Source organism: Bombina bombina, chromosome 6 (assembly GCF_027579735.1).
Source record: "Bombina bombina isolate aBomBom1 chromosome 6, aBomBom1.pri, whole genome shotgun sequence".
Lineage (NCBI taxonomy): Eukaryota > Metazoa > Chordata > Amphibia > Anura > Bombinatoridae > Bombina > Bombina bombina.
In genome coordinates, this window is record NC_069504.1 from 717,429,761 (window position 1) to 717,455,704 (window position 25,944).

At 36.2% G+C, this 25,944-nt stretch overlaps 1 protein-coding gene across 1 annotated transcript in view; it reads right to left on the reverse strand.

Annotated features, from left to right (window-relative positions):
• Window positions 1–25,944, reverse strand: part of LOC128663533 (LIM/homeobox protein LMX-1.2-like) — a 132,033-nt gene that overhangs the window by 14,183 nt on the left and 91,906 nt on the right. The window contains exons 3-6 of the mRNA XM_053717906.1: window positions 24,325–24,557; window positions 19,263–19,420; window positions 15,128–15,205; window positions 254–371 (exon numbers count right to left, since the gene is read on the reverse strand). Of these exons, the coding sequence (XP_053573881.1) occupies window positions 254–371; window positions 15,128–15,205; window positions 19,263–19,420; window positions 24,325–24,557 (587 nt within the window). The remainder of the gene's footprint in view (window positions 1–253; window positions 372–15,127; window positions 15,206–19,262; window positions 19,421–24,324; window positions 24,558–25,944) is intronic.

Here is a 25,944-nt window from a genome sequence, read left to right on the forward strand (position 1 = left end):
TGCCCCCTGCACATTTGGGGCCCATTGGCCTAAAAGGTAGCGGACAAGTTAAGGAGCAGCGGCCTTATGACTGCTGCTACTTAACTTAAGAGCCGGAAACTACGGGAATAGATTGTAGCATCCGCTGCTTGGTAAATCTACCCTTTAGTGTATACTATCTAGAAAACTACAGAATAATCTGCCTAAATCTCACATAAATATCCTAACTTTTGTTTGATGTCTGGAGTTTGGAAGTATTTGCTTGTTTCCTAACCTTCGCTGTCTTCGTTGCTTTGTCTGCTGCTTCCCCTGTTCCCACGTACAGACCCCAAACGCTGTGTGCTTAATTGTTCATGGTCTTGCTGCTGCTGTCGTCTTGCAATTTTCTTCATCTAGATAACATAAAAAAGTTCACCATTTAGTTTATTTTAAAAACAGAAATAAAACTAGAAAGATGTTTAAGATTTGAGTAATATATATTGAAAAGTCCAGAGATACTTTATAACATAAATAATCACTAAATTCCTTCTGATCCATGTTGACAGTTGCACTAGTTTTTGCAGGATCCAAGAAGAAAACAGAACTAAGTATGCCATAGTTTTATAGAGCCTTCTAGAAGGGACAACATCAAATAGAGAGTATCCTGCAGGGTTGTCGACTTGAGTCGCATGACTTTGACTGCCCGAATTTAATGACTTGTGACTCGACTTGACATAATCAAAGTAGACTTGCGACTCAACTTAGATTTTGACAACAATGACTCGAAACTTTACTTGGGCTCAAGCCCTCTGACTTTATACCTTCTAAAACAAAATATCAGAATTGTGAACACTCTACGCTGGTCCTTGGAGCTTGACAAACATCATATACTGGCTGAAAACACGTCTGCATCAGGCTAAAACTCTTATCATGTCATGGTATATGTGAGGTTAATAAATATATATATTTTAATCATATATCTCCAGATTAATAAATCTGTATTTTTGATCAGACATTTCACTGATCAGAAAAAGAAAAAATGATTCATTCCTCTCAGACAAACTGACTTCAATCATGTTCAGCTCTTCCCCCATTTAGTATGCAGACAGGATGTCTCCAAAGGCTTGAGCATAACCTTTGAAGCCCCCTCCTGCTGTGTAAAAGGCAGCATTTTGATACATAGAACAGGACACAGGCCCATATATATGGATTTCCTCCAAGAGAAATGCCGATCCGTCTGAAGAAATGTGAGAACTGCAAACATTTTTCAAGGGGAACTGATAATTAGCACAAATTTGTTTTGAATGACTCAGGCTATGTGGCTGATAATACCAGATGTGGTGATTAAAATAACACAGAGAAAACAAAGACAGATGCTGAGGTATGACTCTGGAAGTTCACGTAAGCAGACAGCAAATAAACATTTTTTTTTCTCTCTCTGTTTAAATACATGCCCCAGAATGTATTAAATATAGAAATTTGGGAAATTGTCTAATTCTATATTATTATTACATGGGTATTTGCTAAGCTTGGGAGGTAACTGTTTTAATCAGTCAAAAATGTGTAATAAATTCTGTTTTGTTTATATTTTTCAGACAGATAATCTCAAATCTACATAGAAGTGAATGTGCATGTATGTGTGTATATATATATATATATATATATATGTGTGTATATATATATATGTGTATATATATTTATATGTTTTGAAAACATAAAAGATCTTACTTAGCCTCTGTGTGTTTAAAAACATGAATAGATGTTTATGGACCTGAAGAGAAGTGATTATTAACATTTATTTTCTTATTTCAGATCTACATAGACAGGATTCACTTGGAATACAGTACAATACTGAATTAAAAATAAGCTATTATTCACATATAAATGCCAGGATACCGATAAAATTGTAATGCATTTTAAGCTACTAATTAGCAGTATTAAATTGCCTTGATATAATAAAATGTTAATAATATAACATATTTGGTATCAGAATAAAAAAAAAAAAAATAACCTAATATTAACCATCTGTAATTGGGGTTATATATGATTAATGCAGAGAGTGTAATCTGATTAAATAACCATTTTATAAAAAAAAAAAAAAAATTAACTTGCTTAAAAATGTCAGAAATGCTGTATTGTATTGCTATGTTGTACTGTATGCTGCCACCTGGTGTTATGTTGCGAGAACTACAGCCAGAAGGTTCTTTCTGGCTGTTAAAAATGAAATTTCCAAGGGCCAATCCGATTTAGACTTCCCAGATAACCAATGGGAAGGTCAGCTCCCGTAGTGCCACCCACATGATGTCATCAATGATTATATAATGGGAGTGTTGAATGCACAAGAGAGAGTTGTCTGTAACTTGTTGAAAATTAGTGATCTGATTTTGGCTGCGATATACCTGAAAAAAAAAAAGTTCACTTCAGCAAGGAGCTTAAAACTTATCCTTGATTTGTGCAAAAACCTTCTTTCAAATGAGATGACCTAAAGACCGCTACGAATTGGTTCAAAATTGGTGAAGTATATTGTATTTTAAATTGGTAGTTATAAGCCTAGGTATTGTTCAAATCTGTGTCTGAATTGGCTAAGTAACTCATCTATACAAGTTCTGATATTGTCGGTTAATTTTGTATTAGGATAAATTGCAGTTAAATAGCAGAATATATATTTTATCCTATTGTTTTATAAACACTGTTTAGAATTGTATTGCTTGGATGTTAAAGGTTTTTAGTCCCATTGTGTTAAATAAATAAGGCTGAATTGTGAAGGTATATTGTTCTGGGTTTTGTAAGAAGAATAGCATATCTTAAGAGTTGGTTCTAACGCATATAAACTTTTATTTAGTTTCCTTTTATTGCAAATATAGTTCAATATGTTTATGGATATTAACTAAATAAAAGAATTCAGATATTTATATTAATTGTATGGTCTAGTAGGTGCATGGTTGATAAGGGTTTCTATTTCTTTGTATTGTGTTTATAACCCTGCCATAAACTTATATATATTATTTGGATAGCACTGCTAAGATTTTCATAAATATACTGACATAATAATTGGAGGCATTGCATGAGATTTAATAATATCCATCATAATTGATATAATATATTTGTAAGTAAATAGAAATTATTATAAAAGAAAAAAAAAAAAAAAAAAAAAAAAAATTCATATTTCGATATTAATATTTTGAAGATATAATTTTTTTTTTTTGAAAAGTTGAAATATTAATTTTCATATTTCGAGATTGACATTAATATCTTGAAGTATTATTAAAGATTAATTTTGAAAAATTAATAAAAATATTAATTTTTCATATTTCAAAATTAATCAAAAATATAAATTTTTCATATTTTCAAAGTTAATCAAAAAAATATTAATTTTTCATATTTCGGAATATTAATTTTTCATATTTCAAAATTAATAATATTTTTTTTTTTTTTTTGAAATATAAAATTTTTCTTTTTTTTTATTGGCAAAAATTGTATTAGCGTTTTAGTTAAATAAATACTAAACCAATACAATAATGTCTGTAGCCAGAAGTGACTCATTTAATTCTATACATAGCAATGAAATTGGTCCCATAACCATACCTATTACTAAAGGTCAGGTCCTTAAGAAAGATATCTTAAGTTACCTTAAAGGGAAGTTTAATATTGCGGGTGAATTAAATGATTTTATGGATATGCTTGAAACTAGGGCTAAAAATATTACCGTTAATAATAATATGTGGAATGAAGAGAATGAATTCTTCCAGGAATTATTAATGATTAATCAATGCAAAGATCCCAAAAAGCGAGAAGAACTAATACTAAAATCTTGGCCCCTTTTAATATGCATAATTGACGAAATGTCGTTTTGTGTCACAGACAAACGATTGCAAATACAGGAGCTAGAAAATAGTATTCGTTCCTCGCGCAGACGCGAAGAGGGTTTAAAAACAGCCAAAAATAAAATGGATGAATTTGCCCAAAACCTAGCCACCTTAGATAAGCACAATATGGACTTAATCGCACAGATACAAGATTTAAATAAACAGCTTGCGCAAAGCCAGAGAGAATTAAGCGATTTAAAAAGGTCATATCGCCATAATGAAAACCCCTATATTAGCAATGAGAATAATACAGATAATGCTAACTCCTTTAGCGAACGCGTCAGGGACGAGGTACGAAAATATATAGAACAACATAGACAAATGACCCCTAACGGGTCAGAAGTAGATTTCCCAAATAGACAATCCCCTCAGGATGTAAATCCAGAGGACAGCTGTAGCGCAGCTGATGCGGGGGAGGGAAACTCTAACAGAGAGTCCCAAAATAAGTCTGATAAAGTCTATGATTCCCATAAAATAATCACCTTCGTACAACGCGCAGTACCTATATTCTCCAATAAGGGAACAACATCTGTAATTGATCATTTACAGGCTTTTGAAAATGCGTTAGCTATAATGAATGTTACAAGTGAGAAATTGAAAATTGAATTTCTGCCTTGGGTATTTGACAGTAAGCATCACAAATTCTTTGTTTCACTAAAGGATATGAATATTCATTCCTGGAATGGGGTAAAACAACAATGCAGAAAAGAATTCGGGCAATATCGCACTAAAACTGCCGCGAAAATAGCGGTATATGGTTTAAAGTGTCGTGCAAATCAGAGTCCAATCGAATTCCTTTCTGTATTGAAAAATGCGTACAGTATGGCTGAAGATAATCCCAGATTTGATGGCTCAGAATTTGTAAATTTATTTTTTGAAGCATTGCCTACACCCATCAAAATCAACTTAGCTAGAGATTTTGATGAGGACTGCTCATTGGAATGGCTGATCAAAGAGAGTACGAAGTTATACTCTATTCATCAGTCCAGTGAGCAGGGGGTTAAAAAGGAATCAAAACCCAAAATTGTAGCAGAAACTAGGGTGTCACCTAAACCCCTCAATTTGGAGTCTAAAAACAGAACTTATGCAGAGGTGGCCAGTCAAAACAGGCCATCTCCACAGAGGTTTAATTCTGCCCCTCCCCCTACACAGGTTGAGGTGCAGGGAGACTATAACCAAAGTGGGGGACATAATCAGGTGAATAATTACTCACAAAGAGAATACTCACCAAATAATTGGTCTCCGCGCAAGGGTAGATACAATAAACGGCGAAGATATTCTCAGGGTAACCAGACACCCCAGGTATATAATGCTCCCCAAAGTACTAATGCTGAACAAGCTGAACCCCAGGGGCAACCACGCCAGAATAGAAATAGTGGCCCTGATTCTGAGGGAACCCAATGGTCCAGGAATCAGTACAATGGGGCACCAAGAGATAGGCCCAGGGGTAGAGGTAACTTGTACAATCAGGTAGATATGCTGTTTACCCAATTAAATCGGTTGAGCGAACAAATCGCTAATATGAGTCAAAAATCTACGGCTCAGCAACCGAACAATACTTTTTTAGGGGTACAGCCAGTGGTCAGCAGTGGACCACAGGCACAGTCATAAATACTGCAGTATCACCTGAAGGGGAGGGGAGAGATATACAAAATGTAGTAATAAATATCAATGATACTAATCATGTTATCTCCCCACAGACCGGAAACGGACAAATTAGCTGTGACAATGAGCGATATCAGCCGGGAAAAATTAACCAAACTTTTCCTCTGCAGTGTTCTCTTAACATTATTTCCACAGATGCAGTACACAAGAACCCAGCTGACCTTGTCATAGGGGAAACAGGTAGGTATGAAATTTCCTCTGCATCGAATGACGCAGCGGATCCAGGTAAAACGTGGCGAAGCCCACAGATGTACAAGAATGCAAATTTTATGTGTGAAATGATAGAAACTGCAGGAAGATATTATGTACTAGTTGAGCTGCAAGATTCAGTCTCCAACCCTATCAGGGGATTAATTGACACTGGGTCACAGGCAACTATCTTATCCCACAGGTACTACACACAGCTAAATGAGCTAACACCCCACAAACCCAAAATAAGAGAATTTGACGGTTCTCTAATAGGTGTTGGGGGTGACTCCCTAAAAGTCTACGGTACTGCCTGGTTAAAATTTAAATTGGGGAACAGGGTCATAAGACACCCTGTCATTATAGTGGATCTGCCAACTGATCGTTTAATTATTGGTAGTGATCTCCTGAAACGATTAAGCACCATAATTGATTGCATAAATAATGTAATTTGGTCGCAAGTTAAACGGCCTATCAATTATGAAAAATCTGGTATATCTCACGCCCGACATAGCTGTCACGTGGTGGAAGAGAAACCAGATGCTGTGGAGATTCATTTCAGGAATAACTCTGCACCTGAAATCACTATTCTACAAATAGACGATCAGACTCCTTTTAGTGGCTCTGATGGTAATACTTTTAAAATTTCGCCTGGAAAGATAGCGAATATTTCCCTAGATGGCGATGTATTAACCATATCACTCCACAAGGGGGATCATAAAATCCCTAAGGGGGGAGGCCACACTCAATACCTCACAGGGATTGAGAGAGTTAAAGAGGATCTATTTATCCCTATACAAGTGCATGACCTTGGTAAAACCGAGTATGCTAAAATAAACTTAAAACAGGAAGCTAGCTATATAAGCGAAGGTTTATTAGCGCAGATAGCTGAACCTAAAGTGATTAAATATCTTTCTCCCCAAGACCACAGTGTCAGCAACCTGGATGACAGGTCTGAAAGCTATAACATCACCGCTAAGTGCTTATTATCTATCTCTATAGGAAATAAGTCAGTGAAGCACCTGTTTTTAGTTTTAAATACTCCCCATAATCAAATATACATTGGCAATGATATCTTACATAGATATGCCATACAAATAGATTTGATTAATTCTTGCCTCTGGAGCAGGTTAAAGGGGGACCCTGAAGTATTTCAGGATGAAAATGCAGCCCTGAAATCAAACCAGCAATTGCCATATGCTGTGAATATGCAGGTATCTAGCGATGTCATAATTCCTGCTGGGGCTGATAAATTTCTTTTACCCTTACAGGTAAAGAGAGGTCAGAAATTAAAAACTTCTGAAACACTGATTTGCCTCTCCCATAGAATACAAAATCTGGGTGTCTCAGTAACCTACACTCCTATGGTGAATATTGGAACTGTTCCAATAAATATTATTGTGCATAACATGACCCCACAGGATATAACATTATCCAAGGGAACTACCATAGGATATGCACTGGAATCAAGTTATTACACTTTTGGATTCCAGAATAATGTAATTGGGCTAATACCTGAAGGATACCTAACTGAAGAACAATTAATAGAACAATCCTTTGCATCTATGCCAGAGGGTCTATTTAATATTCAGTCTATTTATCCCTTCAGCTCAGAGGAAGGCATCTGTAAAATTGAAGAAGCCTCTCTGGTGTTTGATCAGCCAATCAAACAGCAAGATTACCCCAATACCCAGAGTCATGGGAGCAATGTAAATTATAATCAAGGGGATCTCACCTCTAGACTGGAAGAAGCCTATGAAATAGGACAGCCTGAAATCTTTCCAGGATTTCAGCAAATAGTCGAAGAGCAAATATCCTTAGCTAATGGCTGTTCTAGCGATGATGAACGCCAACAGCTGCGAGAACTACTGATGGAGTACAAGGATATTTTTGCTAAGGATTCTTATGACTGTGGTACTACAGACTTGCACATTGCAAGAATACAAACAGATCCCGATGCACCACCTGTATTTGTCAAACAATACAGACTTCCCTTAGCCTCATATGATTCTCTTGCAGAGATCATAAGGAATTTGGAAGAAAGAGGTATTATCAGACAGGTGCACAGCTCTTATAATAATCCTATTCTAGGTGTCCTTAAGCCCAATGGACAATGGCGTTTGTGTGCTGACTTAAGACAGCTAAACAAACGAGTATACATGTCTGGCTGGCCTGTACCATACATTGACCAGTGCCTAGCACAAATGCAGGGATCCAAAATATTCACTGCCATTGATTGTGCACAGGGATATTGGACCATAAAGGTACATGAAGAGGACCAATATAAGCTAGCATTCTCCTTCCAAAAGGTTCAGTATGCATTCCAGAGACTTCCATTTGGATACATAAATTCTGGACATGAATTTGCTGTATTCATGCATAAGGCTATGCCTGACGCACTGGAAAGGGGGACCTTATCTTATGTTGATGATGTTTTAATCAAAAGCACAGACTTTGAAAAACACATCGCAGAGCTTAAACACGTCCTCAGCCAACTTAAAAGGGCAGGTGTCAAATTATCCCTGCAAAAAGCTCAATGGTGCCGCACTCGTGTAAACTTCTTGGGACATGAAGTTACCTCTGACGGATTAAATCCCCAGAAGAAAAAGGTGGAAGCTATAGTGAATTCTAAAAACCCGACTAACTTAAAGGAATTGAGATCATTCCTGGGTATGACGAATTATTCTCGCAAATTCATTGATAATTATGCGGAATTAACTAAACCACTACTACTTCTTCTGAAGAAAGATGTGAAATGGCACTGGAGTGAGTCCCAAGAGACAGCCATCAGAGAGCTGAAGAGAAAACTCACTCAAGCACCTTGCTTAGCATACCCTGAAGGTGGCAAACCTTTCTTCTTAGAGACAGGTTACACAGATATAAGCATGAGTGCTGTGTTATACCAAAAGCATGATAATTTGAACAAAGCCATTGCTTATGCGAGCAAAAATCTATCCCCAGTAGAAATAAAGTTTAACGATGCGAAAAAACCCTCTTATCTACTGTATGGGCTCTACAAAATTTCCGCAGCTATATACAGGGCGAGAAAATTATTGTAGAAACGGCCCACCAGCCTTTGCTATATTTGCAAAGTGAGAGAATAAGAGATGGGAATTTGTCTAATAGCCGCATAACAGCGTGGACTCTTTCCTTACAAGGCTGGCCCTTAGAAATTCGCTACAAGCAGAATAAAAAGAATCCAGTCGCACAAGGGCTTGCTGAGCTCCACGACTGTACTGCTAGAGATCCTGGGGAAAAATTATCAGAAGATGATTTTCTGGAAGAACAATTGCTTTCCCCATATAAAATGTACAATGAAGACCATTGTCAAACATTACCTTGGGTATATGTTGATGGTTGTTCTTACCATGCCACTATTGATAATGAGCGCAGACTAGTCGCTGGCATTGGTATAACTGGGGCAAATGGATTCTCAAATATATCTGTAGGTTTCAACATTGGACCAAGATCCAGTCAAGTTGCAGAACTAACTGCTATTTTCAAAACCATTGAAATGGCTATTGAACATGGTATTCATGAATTTGTGATCATAACTGACTCAAATTATGTGTGTGACAGTTTTGTTGAATACCTGCCAACTTGGAAAAGAAATGGCATGCAGAAAAGCAATAACAAACCAGTCAAGCATGGCAAATTGTTCTGCGAGATTGATAATCTGGTAGTATCCAATGATTTAACCATACACTGGAAAAAGACCAAGGGTCATTCCAGAGTTTTAGGTCCTGATAAGGAAGGCAATGACCTTGCGGACTCATTAGCCAAACAAGGAGCCATAACTGGAGAACTCCTTAATATTGAACACTTAATGGGTGCAATTCAGGTAGAAGCCATTACCAGAAACCAGGCAAAACAACAGAGTGAGCCTAACTTGGTACAATGGAGTCAGGATTCTCCTAGTGAGGACCTGATCACTAGTCAAAAAGAAGACCCCATTGTAGGCATCTTCTATAAACACATAGAAGATCCTGAAAGCAACCCCATCTCAAAAGATGATTGTATTGGCAAAGAAGATCTGAGAATCTTAATAAAATCTAAATCACAATTCAAATTACAGGATGGTTTGTTAATTAGAACCTCCAAAACTGGCATCCAACAGTGGGTAGTACCCACCAAGTTCAGAGGTCTAATGCTTCAACATGCCCATGATGCTCCCACATCTGGTCATCGCGGTGCCAAACTCACGTACGAAATATTGCGTGACTACGCTTTTTGGCCACACATGTTGAAAGATGTTCAAACCTACTGTCAAGGGTGTTTAATCTGTCCACAGTTCCAACCCACTGCACCAACGCATAGAGCGCCATTGCAGAAAAGGGGGATGGTAATGCCATGGTCAGATATACAAATTGATTTTATTGGTCCGGTAACAAGGTCATCAAGAGGTAACAAGTACATGTTAACAGTGACATGCCTGTTCACTAAATGGGTAGAGTGCATTAGTGCACCTAACAATAGTGCTGAAACATGTGCAGCATTGCTCATCAACCATGTATTTTCCAGATTTGGTCTGCCCCAAAGAATCGAGTCAGATCGGGGGACCCACTTCACTAGCGAAGTGGTGACAAAAATGTGGAAAATACTAGGGGTTAAAAGAAAGCTCCATATTGCTTATAGAGCTGCCTCAAGTGGTGGTGTAGAGCGTTACAACCAGTCCATTGTTAAAATCCTCAAAAAGTTTGTGAGTGAAACAGGTAAAGACTGGGATGTAAAACTACCTCTAGTCTTAATGGCATTAAGAGCAACTCCAAGTAGTGCTACCAAGATGTCACCTTTTGAACTGATGACTGGTAGAAGAATGGTTCTACCTCAGCATCTGCTATACCGTACATCAGACCAAAACTTGATAAACGCTGCTAATACACATCAATATGTGGAGAACTTAAGAAAACACCTGCAATATGCCTTTGCATTTGCTCAAAGGAATTTAGAAAGAGCCGCAACTGCCACTAAAACCTATTATGATCTCAAAACATCCAAAAAGGAATATGAAATAAATGATAACGTTTATCTTTATAACTTTGGAAGAGATCAGGTTAGGGAGAAGAAATTTCTTCCCTCATGGAAAGGTCCTTTCGTCATTACTGACAAAATATCTCCAGTGGCCTATAAAATACGGATCCCCAAAAATGAAGTTTTCATAGATAAATGGGTACATATAAATCAACTGCGGGCATGTCATCCCAGGTCCCAACTACAAGTCATAGAGGGAGAATGAAGTGTCATATCCCCAAATGCACTAAAGACATACTGTAATTTAAAGATGCCTAACTGATAAACATGAAAGCTCAAAATAACAAACTTTCTTCATAAGAGACTGTCTATGAGGTATACGGTTGATCCTCATCAAATACCATTGACTTTAGACCAATTTAAATACATGTGTCCTACATCTATTAAAAATTGGAAGGGGGATTATGTCATGGTATATGTGAGGTTAATAAATATATATATTTTAATCATATATCTCCAGATTAATAAATCTGTATTTTTGATCAGACATTTCACTGATCAGAAAAAGAAAAAATGATTCATTCCTCTCAGACAAACTGACTTCAATCATGTTCAGCTCTTCCCCCATTTAGTATGCAGACAGGATGTCTCCAAAGGCTTGAGCATAACCTTTGAAGCCCCCTCCTGCTGTGTAAAAGGCAGCATTTTGATACATAGAACAGGACACAGGCCCATATATATGGATTTCCTCCAAGAGAAATGCCGATCCGTCTGAAGAAATGTGAGAACTGCAAACATTTTTCAAGGGGAACTGATAATTAGCACAAATTTGTTTTGAATGACTCAGGCTATGTGGCTGATAATACCAGATGTGGTGATTAAAATAACACAGAGAAAACAAAGACAGATGCTGAGGTATGACTCTGGAAGTTCACGTAAGCAGACAGCAAATAAACATTTTTTTTTCTCTCTCTGTTTAAATACATGCCCCAGAATGTATTAAATATAGAAATTTGGGAAATTGTCTAATTCTATATTATTATTACATGGGTATTTGCTAAGCTTGGGAGGTAACTGTTTTAATCAGTCAAAAATGTGTAATAAATTCTGTTTTGTTTATATTTTTCAGACAGATAATCTCAAATCTACATAGAAGTGAATGTGCATGTATGTGTGTATATATATATATATATATATATGTGTGTATATATATATATGTGTATATATATTTATATGTTTTGAAAACATAAAAGATCTTACTTAGCCTCTGTGTGTTTAAAAACATGAATAGATGTTTATGGACCTGAAGAGAAGTGATTATTAACATTTATTTTCTTATTTCAGATCTACATAGACAGGATTCACTTGGAATACAGTACAATACTGAATTAAAAATAAGCTATTATTCACATATAAATGCCAGGATACCGATAAAATTGTAATGCATTTTAAGCTACTAATTAGCAGTATTAAATTGCCTTGATATAATAAAATGTTAATAATATAACATATTTGGTATCAGAATAAAAAAAAAAAAAATAACCTAATATTAACCATCTGTAATTGGGGTTATATATGATTAATGCAGAGAGTGTAATCTGATTAAATAACCATTTTATAAAAAAAAAAAAAAAATTAACTTGCTTAAAAATGTCAGAAATGCTGTATTGTATTGCTATGTTGTACTGTATGCTGCCACCTGGTGTTATGTTGCGAGAACTACAGCCAGAAGGTTCTTTCTGGCTGTTAAAAATGAAATTTCCAAGGGCCAATCCGATTTAGACTTCCCAGATAACCAATGGGAAGGTCAGCTCCCGTAGTGCCACCCACATGATGTCATCAATGATTATATAATGGGAGTGTTGAATGCACAAGAGAGAGTTGTCTGTAACTTGTTGAAAATTAGTGATCTGATTTTGGCTGCGATATACCTGAAAAAAAAAAAGTTCACTTCAGCAAGGAGCTTAAAACTTATCCTTGATTTGTGCAAAAACCTTCTTTCAAATGAGATGACCTAAAGACCGCTACGAATTGGTTCAAAATTGGTGAAGTATATTGTATTTTAAATTGGTAGTTATAAGCCTAGGTATTGTTCAAATCTGTGTCTGAATTGGCTAAGTAACTCATCTATACAAGTTCTGATATTGTCGGTTAATTTTGTATTAGGATAAATTGCAGTTAAATAGCAGAATATATATTTTATCCTATTGTTTTATAAACACTGTTTAGAATTGTATTGCTTGGATGTTAAAGGTTTTTAGTCCCATTGTGTTAAATAAATAAGGCTGAATTGTGAAGGTATATTGTTCTGGGTTTTGTAAGAAGAATAGCATATCTTAAGAGTTGGTTCTAACGCATATAAACTTTTATTTAGTTTCCTTTTATTGCAAATATAGTTCAATATGTTTATGGATATTAACTAAATAAAAGAATTCAGATATTTATATTAATTGTATGGTCTAGTAGGTGCATGGTTGATAAGGGTTTCTATTTCTTTGTATTGTGTTTATAACCCTGCCATAAACTTATATATATTATTTGGATAGCACTGCTAAGATTTTCATAAATATACTGACAATCACAAAGTGGTACAATTAAACTTGTATTCATTTCTAATTTTGCAGACATTATTTTTATTTTTTCTGCAAGAATGAGCCTGCAAGAATAAACCCTCCCTCGACCCCAATTCCTCTGCAAACTACCGCCCCATATCACTGCTTCCGCTAGCTTCAAAAGTCCTGGAAAAACTAGTTTTCGATGGCCTAACTACTTCTTGTCCTCCAACTCATTGCTTGACCTCTTGCAATCTGGCTTCCGTCCCCAACACTCAACTGAGACTGCCCTCACCAAGGTTACTAACAATCTTCTTTCTGCTAAAAACAGCGGCCACTACTCAATACTTATCTTACTTGACCTGTCTGCTGCCTTTGACACTGTTGACTATCCCCTTCTCCTACGGACTCTCAGCTACCTTGGGCTCTCTGACACTGCCCTCTCCTGGATCCCCTCTTATTTCTCTAATAGGTCCTTTTTTGTCCCGTTTGCTGGCGACTCCTCCTATCCATTGCCTCTGTCTGTTGGAGTACCTCAAGGCTCTGTCCTGGTTCCTCTACTCTTCTCTATTTACACTTCTTTACTGGGTAAATTCATCAACAGCTATGGCTTCAACTATAACCTCTATGCTGATGATACTCAGATCTACCTATCTACCCCTGCACTCTCTCCTTCTGTCCTTTCTCACATCAGTGTCTGCTTATCTTGCATTTCTTCTTGGATGGCCTCTCGCCACCTAAAAATCAACATGTCCAAGATTGAGCTCCTTCTAATCCCCCCTCTAATTCTACCCCAATTTCTAACTTTTCAATCACTGTTGGTGACACCACTATCTCCCCATCACCCCAAGTCTGCTGCCTAGGAGTTACACTTGACTCCAATCTGTCCTTCATACCCCACATCCAATTGCTCTCTTAATCCTGTCGCAACCACCTACGCAATATCTCTAAAATTCATCCATTTCTGAGTGCTTAAACTACTAAACAGCTAATCCACTCCCCGGTAATTTCCCGACTTGACTACTGTAATAACCTACTAACTGGCCTCCCTCTCTCCCACCTCTCCCCTCTTCAATCCATTCTAATGGAATATCTGTGATTGGTGTCATAGGGTACTCTGATGAAGATACAGTGCCATATAGAGGTACTTTTTTGAGTGTGTCTTTTGTTGAGTACCTAGGTGCAGATTTGTATGTGTGAGACACTTCTGATGCTTTTTTTAAAAAATAATAATGTAATACAATATGTAAAGGTGTACAAAAATGAAAGCCCATATTGTTTATTGCAACAATGCACTCCTCTGGGAACTTACTGCAGACATGACTGGATATGAGAGAGTTATTTTTGCCGAAGTACTATTTGAATAGGGAGTGTCTGTATTTCAAGAGCTTTTTTAAAAAAAATAAAAATAATTTTAATACTCAATTTCAATGTATTGCATAAACATACAAACATAAACAATGTTCAGATCTTTATTGTGTTATCTGTATAACAATACATTTTCTCACATTTGAATTCAGTTCAGTAGAAAAATTGGAAATACAATTAATCAGAAGCTTGTGAGAGGTAATATAATTTAAAATGTCTAATCATAGTTGATTGAGTGAAAAATTTTAAGCAATTTATTAATTAAAATGGTAACACATTTGCCTAATAATATTTTAAAATAAAGATTTATTTTTTTTAACATTTTCAAATGTTCTTTAATGGCTAAGCCCAACATTAGCATTTGTGGAATAAAAAGACAGGAATACTGCAATCTTTCAAAAATAAAATTTATAGTGTTTTAGACACTAAAATATGAAAAATATAATCTTGCACGTTTAGTGAGGTTACATGAAATTAAATAGAAAAAAAAATCTCTTTTTATAATTATGAGTATAGTAAATGTGTTTTAGCTGTTTTACATTGCAGGGGTAACATAAGTACCTTGGCTCGTTGATTTTGGAACCAGACTTGTACAACACGCACAGTCAGACCAGTCTCTGCAGCAAGTGTTTCTCGAACCTTTTAAAAAAAAAAAATTATTAAATATTTTACAATATAGTAAAAAGAAAAAAATGTATATGGAATAAGATTGCTGTCAAAAAGCCAAGTGTGGGTGAGTCTTTTTTTTTTTTTTTGGAAGTACAATACAATTTTTTCTTTTGGAAGTACATTTTTTTTTGGAATTACATTTACAGCATGTGACAAAACACTGTCACAAAATAAATGCTAGTTCATATTTTGCTAAAGGACTTGTGATGTCACAGCAGTCTTGTGCTTTCAATTAAATGTGGAGAAAAGGCTGACAAAATCAATATTCCTTAGTATACATTTGTAAAAACAAGACAGAATAAGCACTTTAGGCATGTAAAGTATGGTGTAGGGTATTAAAGCATTATTGTATTACATAAAAAAAGAATTAGCACTTTAGGTATGTTACAACCTGTTTGTTATATGGTAAATGACGATAAAAAAACTTATATTCTGAAAGATCACATGCTACAGACAGTTTTCCTGCTACCATGAAAACTGTAATTAAAGCATCAAAATCAATATTCCTATGTATAGTGTTGTATGATGCAAATAAAAATAATCACTTTTGACGTGTTAAAGGGACAGTCTACAATAGAATTTTTATTGTTTTAAAAGATAGATAATCCCTTTATTACCCATTCCCCAGTTTTGCACAACCAACAGTTATATTAATATACTTTTTACCTCTGTGATTACTTTGTATCTAAGAACCTTCTTCCAGTCCCCTGATCACATGACTGTGGCTGTTTATTATCTATTGACTTGCGTTTAGTATTGTCTTGTGCTAACTCTTAAATAACTTTCTGTGCATTAACAGTGTTATCTATATGACCCACATGAACTTATCAGTCTCTTGTTGTAAAAAGGAATTTAAAAAACATTTGATAAAAGGCAGCCCTCAAGGGCTTAGAAATTAGCATATGGGCCTAACTAGGTTTTGTTTCAAATAGGAATACCAAGAGAACAAAGCAAATTTGATGACAAAAGTACATTTGAAAGTTGATTAAAATTACAAGTCCTATCTGAATAATAAAAGGTTAATTTTGACTAGACTCTCCATTTAAAGGGACACTGAACCCAAATTTTTTCTTTTGTAATTCAGAAAGAGCATGCAATTTTAAGCAACTTTCTAATTTACTCTCTTGCTATCATTATTTGAAAAAGAAGGCATCTAAGCTTTTGTTTTTGGTTTCAGTACTCTGGACAGCACTTTTTTATTGGTGGATGAATTTATCCACCAATCAGCAAGGACAACCCAGGTTGTTCATCAAAAATGGGCCGGCATCTAAACTTACATTCTTGCATTTCAAATAAAGATACCAAGAGAATGAAGAAAATTTGATAATACTGGAGTAAATTAGAAAGTTGCTTAAAATTTCATGCTCAATCTGAGTCACAAAAGAAAATTTTTGGGTACAGTGTCCCTTTAAGCCAAGTTGTATGTTACATCATCAATGTTAAAAGTTTACCTGAGATGATGCTGATGTGCTGGAGATTTCAGCTATTGGCCACATTTAATTAAAAGCAATAGCTAGTTTCCAGGAAAACTGCTGAACTGGGTTGCTGTGACATCACAAGTCCTTTAGCAAAATGGGAACTAGCATTTGTTTTACTTACATGCTGTAAGTGTAATTCCCCAAAAAAAAATGTATACTTCTAAAAAAATTTTTTTATTGTATTTGGTGTGACAGAGTAGGGTTAATCTGGAGGTTGGCAAGAGGAAAGAAGTTGCACAGTTGAGGGCAGGGATGGGAAGAGTTCAGCGGAGGGACATTAATAGGGAAGTGAAAGTTTTGGGGAAGTGTAGCTTGTAGGAGTTGATAATGAAAGATTTAGAACTACAATTTAACAACATTTTACACAGTGACTGCTTTATCATTGAAGGAGTTCATTTCAATCTGCTCCTAAATGACAACAATAAAGGAGATATGATAAAACAAAAATCAGGTGGCTTTTTAAAGGGTCTGTTCATGGCTTAAAAAACAATGCCAATTTTACCAACAAAATGAAAGTTTTAATAGAGATATTTTTGTAATGTAGTGCTTAATTACTGATATATACTATGTAATGTCTTAGTGTAATGTATTGCTTAATTACGGATACATATTATGCATTGTCTTAGTGTAATGTAGTGCTTAAAGGGACAGTCTACACCAGAATTTTTATTGTTTTAAAAGATAGATAATCCCTTTATTACCCAGTCCCCAGTTTTGCATAACCAACACAGTTATAATAATATACTTTTAACCTCTGTGATTATCTTGTATCTAAGCCTCTGCAAACTGCCCCTTTTTTCAGTTCTTTTGACAGACTTGCCGTCTAGCCAATCAGTGATGGCTCCCAGATAACTTCACGTGCACAAGCACAGTGTTATCTATATGAAATACGTGAACTAACACCCTCTAGTGGTGAAAAACTGTTAAAATGCAATCTGAAAGAGGTGGGCTTCAAGGTCTAAGAAATTAGCATATGAACCTCCTAGGTTAAGCTTTCAACTAAGAATACCAAGAGAACAAAGCAAAATTGGTGATAAAAGTAAATTGGAAAATTGTTTAAAATTACATGCTCTATCTGAATCATGAAAGGTTATTTTGGCCTAGACTGTCCCTTTAATTACTGATATATACTATGTAATGTCTTAGTATAATGTAATGCTTAATTACTGATATATACTATGTAATGTCCTAGTGTAAGGTAATGCTTAATTACTGATATATACTATGTAATGTCCTAGTGTAATATAATGCTTAATTACTGATATATACTATGTAATGTCCTAGTGTAATGTAATGCTTAATTACTGATATATACTATGTAATGTCTTAGTGTAATGTATTGCTTAAAGGGACAGTCAACACCCGATGTAACTTAAGGCCATACCTTAGATCAGGAATAGAAGATGCAGCTACACCGCATCTCATGTCGATGAGCTCTAACGGTATTGGAGTAATCAACGAAAATACATAGGTTTATTCCATGAAGATATAGCCGCCAAACTCTTACCCCTCCTCCTTCATCCCCTTCTCTAATGTTTTAATATGCTCATTCATTTTTCAAAGGGTGATGGTTCTGTTTTGATAATGCGCATGCGCATTATCTTCTGCACACTCGCAAACCGACCGAGGATTTCATTGCGATTGGAGGATTCAATTAAAAAGAAGGTTCATACGTAATAGTGGGGGGAGTTTGGCGGCTATATTTTCAAGTAATAAAGCTATGTATTTTCGGTGATTACTCCAATACCGTTAGAGTTCATCAACATCGATGCGGTGTAGCTGCATTTTCTATTCCAGATCTAAGGTATGGCCTTATGTTACATCGGGTGTTGACTGTCCCTTTAATTACGGATACATACTATGTAATGTCTTAGTGTAATGTAGTGCTTAATTACGGATATATACTATACAATGTCTTAGTGTAATGTATTGCTTAATTACTGATATATACTATGTAATTTCTTAGTGTAATGTAGTGCTTAATTACTGATATATACTATGGAATGTCTTAGTGTAATGTATTGCTTAATTACTGATATATACTATGTAATTTCTTAGTGTAATGTAGTGCTTAATAAAACGTATACATACTATGTAATGTCTTAGTGTAATGTAGTGCTTAATTATGGATACATACTATGTAATGTCAGTGTAATATAGTGTTTAATTACAGATACATACTATGCACTACTATGCATATTAAACTACGTTAAAATTTCTTTAAACTATGTGTGAAATATAACATCTCATGTTTTACATAATTAGGGCAGAATACGTGAGATAGTGTAGTCTATAAATTCCCATTAAAGGGTGTAGCAGAACCCAACTTCCCAATGAGGATACAATGAACTCTTATCAAACACTTGCCTTTAATTTTTATCCAATTACTTGTTATCCCAGCAGCATAATATTTAATGTATTGAAATTGTACCGTAAGGTTTACTCTAGCATTTGAAAATGCAAATTTCAGTACCTGTTTATGTAAAATCAACTTTCATTTTATTTTTGTATTATTATTAGTTATTTGTGAAGCATATCCAAAATATTACCTTTCTACATGGCTTAGAAGACACTTCAAATGATGCTTTGAAGGCTCTTCGCTGCTGTGTTGTTAATATTGTCCTTGGTCGCTTTGACCTTTTGAGGTCTTTGCTGTCCTCACTTCCTTTTCCAATTGGGTGACTCCCGTCCTCATCCTCACTCTTAACTGTGATAAAAGGATAGTGAATTAAAAACCTTTAGTCAGGATCTGTTTTTTTTCCCTAGAAATTCTGTTGTCTTGATTGGTAATCCTTTTCTATGGTGTGGCATTTCTTAAATTAATTATTAAGCACCTTGAATGGTAATCCTTTTTGGCGTTTCTTAATTTAAATATTAAGCATCTCTACACCTCTCATTAAACATATTTTGCTACCTGAAGTATACATAATATCCATAGCTGGCTTTTCACTTTTGCATATAGTGTTTGCTTGTAGTAAAAGGTGTAATAGAACTCAAACATATTTGTATAATAAAAAAACCTAGACTCCCACTGAGCTATGCATCTGCTAATAACATAGCTGCTGCTTCTTCTGAGATCTAATTACTCATTTTGGGCCAGATTACAAGTGGAGCGATATTCACCGCTCCCGCACTAACTCTGCTAGAAGTAAGCTTTTTGTGTGCTTCGGGTAGCGCTCATATTACAAGTTGAAAGTGAAAAGTTTGCGCACGCATGCCTAACCCGATGTGCGCAAAAAAGCCGAACTTCGAATATTGCAATCGGATTAACGTATTTCCCCATAGAAGACAATGGAGAAAAACAAATGGAAAAAATCCTAATACCCTACTCGTGCGCAAACACAATCGCATATTCTCAAGTGTGCTAAGACGACATGAAAATAGGAATAGTTCACATTCCAATGTTCTTCACATAGTAGAATATGTTCGATTTATTCATAAATACATATTTATATATATATATATATATGATGGTAGTTTGGTGCAATATATATATATACTGTATATACCTATATATATATATATATATATATATATATATATATATACAGTCATGGCCAAAAATATAGGCACTCCTGCATTTCTGTCAGATAAAGCACCACTTTGCCCAGAAATTTGTTGCAATTACAAATGTTTAGGCATTCTCATGTTTATTTCTTTTGTTTGTATTGGTATGACACAAAAAAAGGAGAATTAAAAAGCCAAATCAGACACATTCCATGCAAAACTCAAAAATGGACTGGACAAAATTTGGTAGCACACCCCTTGGAAAAAATAATTGAAATCAATCGCTTCCTTTAACCATCAATGAGTTTCTTACACCTCTCTACTGGAATTTTGGACCACTTTTGTTTCGCCAACTGCTCCAGGTCTCTCAGATTGGAAGAGTTCCTTTTCCCAACTGCTGTCCACAGGTGCTCTATGGGATTGAGATCTGGACTCATTCCTGGCCAGTTCAGTACTCTCCAGCGCTTTGTCTTAAACCATTTCTGGGTGCTTTTTAAAGTGTGCTTTGGGTCATTGTCCTGCTGTAAGATCCATGACCTCTGATGGAGACCCAATTTTCTGACACTGGGCCCTACATTGCACCGCATAATTCTTTGGTAGTCTTCAGATTTCATAATGCCATGCACACAGTCAAGACATCCAGTACCTGAATCAGCAAAGCAACCCCAAAAAAATCAGTAAACCTCCACCATGTTTGACTGTAGGGACTGTATTCCTTTCTTTAAAAGCCTCATTTCTTTTTCTGAAAACAGTAAAGCCCATCATTCTTCTAAAATGATTTTGGCTTCCTCAGGTAAGTATTGGCAAACTACAATCTGGCTTTTTTATGTTTCTGTGTCAGCCGTGGGGTCCTCCTGGGTCTTTTACCATAGCGTCCCTTTTCATTCAGATGGCGACGTATAGTGCAAGCTGACACATTTGTACCCTGTGCCTGCTGCTGGTGCAATGCTGAATACAGAGAGCGTATTGCTCTCCGCATTCAGCGATGTCTGTCGGACCGGGTCCGACAGACATTTCATAAATAGGCCTTTTGGAATGCAATAATGAGAAGGTGCCAATAATTTTGTCCAGTCTGTTTTTGGAATATGTCAGATTTGGCTTTTTTCCTCCACTTTTTTGTATCATACCAATACAAACAAAATAAATAAACATGAGAATACCTAAACAATTGTAACTGCAACAGAAATGCAGGGGTGCCAATATTTTTGGCCATGATTGTATATATATATATATATATATATATATATATACACATATCATATCATATATATATATATAAAAATCTGCACTGCACTGCACTGGATTTACATGTGAAAACAATCCTTAGTTATTGCATGTAATTAATAAGGAAGATTGTTTTCACATTTAAATCCAGTGAGTGCAGATTTTTGTCCGTGATATTGATTGTTTTCTAGCATCCTGGAACTTGAACTTTTTGTTTGTGAGAGTGCACCTATGCCGTTATCTATATATATATATATATATATATTTATATATATATATATATATATCAGCAAAATAAAGCAGGCACTCTCCGTTTAACTTAATCGTTTAATGGTAAACGTTTTCGGGGTCTCCCCCGTCCTCAGACCACTTACAGACCTTCAATAACACACATCTTAAATAACTACTTACCCTCACCGTGACAAATCGCCATCAGCCTCCCAGCTTCCGTGTAGCGCAACTGCGCATGCGCGCCCGGAACTAAGGAGAGCCGACTGGGACCAACTACCAAACACCAAAAGCAAAAGTGAAAATCCACATCACGCAGAATAATGCAGCAGTACAGACAACTAACTAAAAATAGTACTGTGATGTATACTGATATTACTACCCTATACTAGGCATACTGTAATATACACAAATCTGCCCCCCAAGCTTTATTCAAACGTTACACCTTCAAATGTTTAACATCTACTGATATCCTATATTCTAATCCATGCACAACATTATGCAAGAACATATTTCCATTTTAACATAAAGGGGATATTTTTATATTTTTATATTTACACAGAGGGGATACCAGTGCTAGATGACATTACTCTTCATGTATTAAACTCATGCCCCCAACTGGACCACTAGCACAATACCTCTTTCACAGACTCAAAGGCATTAGACCCATGTGAATGTTACTTTACCACAGAGCACCCCACACCATATCCACTTTAATATTTGATAGGCATCCTCAGTTACACGGATGCTTAACTATACGTGGGGAACCCAGCCGTAAAGATCATCACCTGCATTAAAATTTAACTGCATATATTCAATGCAGCCATGGACGTACCCAGTCATATTAGCTTTAGCTCTCATCTTACTATGAAGGAGGCAGTGGGCATACATCCACTACAAGTTTTACAAGAAACATTGGTAGTCCATTTGGACATTCAGCCCCTTTGGGTACATAGTCTCCAGATTAAAAATCCACTGAGACTCCCGTTGTAGTAGACGCCTGCCCCTGTGGTGGGTTAACCCAGAGTAGCACATTTCAACATCCATGGTCTAATAAAAAATATCAAATCCTGCATAGGGTGACTTGCACAACCACGTATATTGTTTATTTACTACACTGTCCGTGTGGTAAATTTTACGTGGGTAAGACCCAGGATGATCTCAGGACGAGGATGGCGAACCACCGGTCAGCGATTCGGCTGGCAATTAAGGATGGTGATTCAGATCAACCGGTGGCTCGCCACTTCAGTACCAGTGGTCATACTGTATCTGACCTTCGATATATCATCATAGACCACGTTCCACGCAATCCTAGGGGGGGTGACAGGGGCAGGCGTCTACTACAACGGGAGTCTCAGTGGATTTTTAATCTGGAGACTATGTACCCAAAGGGGCTGAATGTCCAATTGGACTACCAATGTTTCTTGTAAAACTTGTAGTGGATGTATGCCCACTGCCTCCTTCATAGTAAGATGAGAGCTAAAGCTAATATGACTGGGTACGTCCATGGCTGCATTGAATATATGCAGTTAAATTTTAATGCAGGTGATGATCTTTACGGCTGGGTTCCCCACGTATAGTTAAGCATCCGTGTAACTGAGGATGCCTATCAAATATTAAAGAGGATATGGTGTGGGGTGCTCTGTGGTAAAGTAACATTCACATGGGTCTAATGCCTTTGAGTCTGTGAAAGAGGTATTGTGCTAGTGGTCCAGTTGGGGGCATGAGTTTAATACATGAAGAGTAATGTCATCTAGCACTGGTATCCCCTCTGTGTAAATATAAAAATATAAAAATATCCCCTTTATGTTAAAATGGAAATATGTTCTTGCATAATGTTGTGCATGGATTAGAATATAGGATATCAGTAGATGTTAAACATTTGAAGGTGTAACGTTTGAATAAAGCTTGGGGGGCAGATTTGTGTATATTACAGTATGCCTAGTATAGGGTAGTAATATCAGTATACATCACAGTACTATTTTTAGTTAGTTGTCTGTACTGCTGCATTATTCTGCGTGATGTGGATTTTCACTTTTGCTTTTGGTGTTTGGTAGTTGGTCCCAGTCGGCTCTCCTTAGTTCCGGGCGCGCATGCGCAGTTGCGCTACACGGAAGCTGGGAGGCTGATGGCGATTTGTCACGGTGAGGGTAAGTAGTTATTTAAGATGTGTTATTGAAGGTCTGTAAGTGGTCTGAGGACGGGGGAGACCCCAAAAACGTTTACCATTAAACGATTAAGTTAAACGGAGAGTGCCTGCTTTATTTTGCTGATATTTGATTGCTTGCAAGCGCACCCCGGCAGCTGGAGGATAAAAAGAGAGTGCTGGTTCCCTGCTTCTGTTTGTATATATATATATATATATATAAATTTGACATCAAGGAAGGCACTCGCCATTTGCAGTAAACAATTTAATAAGCGATAAACGTTTTCGGGATCTCCCCCGTCCTCAGACCAATTGGTCCTGGATGTCAAATTTATGTATTATATTTGAAGTGCACCCCGGAGGTTGGGAGGATTGAGAGTGCTGGATCCTGACAGACTTATATATACTATAAAGTGATTGTATATAACTGTTCACCTGCAGTTACATATAGTATTATTATATGCATTCCAACTTCTGTGCACTGCCCTTCCTACAAGGGAACCCACCTGATCCTGCAGGTGTCAGGCTAAATGCACTGAGCATTTCTTTTTCCCTCTCATAATCACTACGACACAGCAGCTGACCTTCCTTCAGGACAAACTCGTCCCCCCGCTCCAGCCTCTTCTCACACTCACAGCAGTAGAAACAGCCAATGTGGTACACATTGCTAAGAACACGCATAATAAGTTCAGATGGCTTCACCGTTTTCATACAGCTATTACATTTGGTAGCAAAAATTCTGCAAGAAGACAAAAAAAAAATACTGTAATATCTTTATATGACATTAGGAAACCTAGTAAGTACAACAACCACAGGTGTTTTTTTAGTCAATAATTATCAATTACAAATCTGAATTTCCCATAAAGTCTTAGATTACAAGTGTAGCGCAATTGATTGTGCAGTACATTGTTGTGCATTCAGCCTTGCACAATCAATCAGTTACGCACCATTAGGTATTATAAGTTGGTTAAAATGTTTAACCAAAGTATTTTTAATGCCCTCAATAATTTCAATAAGAAATGGTAGTAACATGCTGTTGGACTTGCATTACAATTGGTCAGGTAAGTGTTACGCTCATGTGCAATCCAAACTGCCTCTTTCTCTTTTAGTGCTTTGGAAAACTTAATTAAGTGTTATCGCTTGCTGCTAGGTTTGCCAGGTCTCCAGTATTCAACTGAACAGTCCAGTATTTTAGCAAACTGTCCAGTAAAATCTTCATAAATATACTGGACACTTAAATGCCCAGTTTTTAAAGTCTACATGTTAGCTAAATATGAAAGGCTTCACATGCCTAAAAGCATCACACATATGGAGCAGAAAGAAGTGAGGGTCAGGTAAGAGGGTCAAATTATTTTTGTTAACACATGTTAATGGCAGCCAAGGGGTAAAATTGCTGCTCATTTCTGAGAAACATGCATCATAGGATCAAGAGTGGGGGCATATGTAGAGCTTTGGGAGGGGGTTTTGTGTAATCTCACCAACAAATTGTCCAGTATTTTTGTGGAGAACAACTGGCAACCTTACTTGCTGCATTGTGCATTCAACAACATGGAAAGCGTATAGCAAACTCTATTACTTGAGTGGAATTTTTGCTCTCCAACTGCTTTTCTCTTGAGCTTTATCCAACATGAGTTTTAGGTTTTAGTGTGGAATAGTGTAGCCCACTCTATACTACGGCTCACACCATATGAATTAACCATTGACTTGTAGTATGACAGCACAAAAATGGAATCGGTATGGATTTTACATGAGTGGCATTAGAGCTTAATATCAGTTGCATGTTTGTGTTCCACTTGTAATCTAGTCCAAAATGTTTAATTATGTATAGCAAAAATGACTCTTAAATATACTTTCATTATTTATTTCACCCTTTTCCTGCAATTTATATTGAGGATTTATCATTTTTATCTGTCCCTAATAGGTCACAATAGATTAGATAAAAAAACAAACACACATTCTCAATAGACTTTTCAAATATATAACCCTTGGCCAAAAAAAATCAAAAAAACTGTGATAACAAAATAACAGTTTAAATGCAAGACCAGGGTATGTCAATCATCTCAGACAGATAAATCCAGGATATATTAACTCTGCACCATCGGAGAAGACGGAGAGGTTCGATAGCT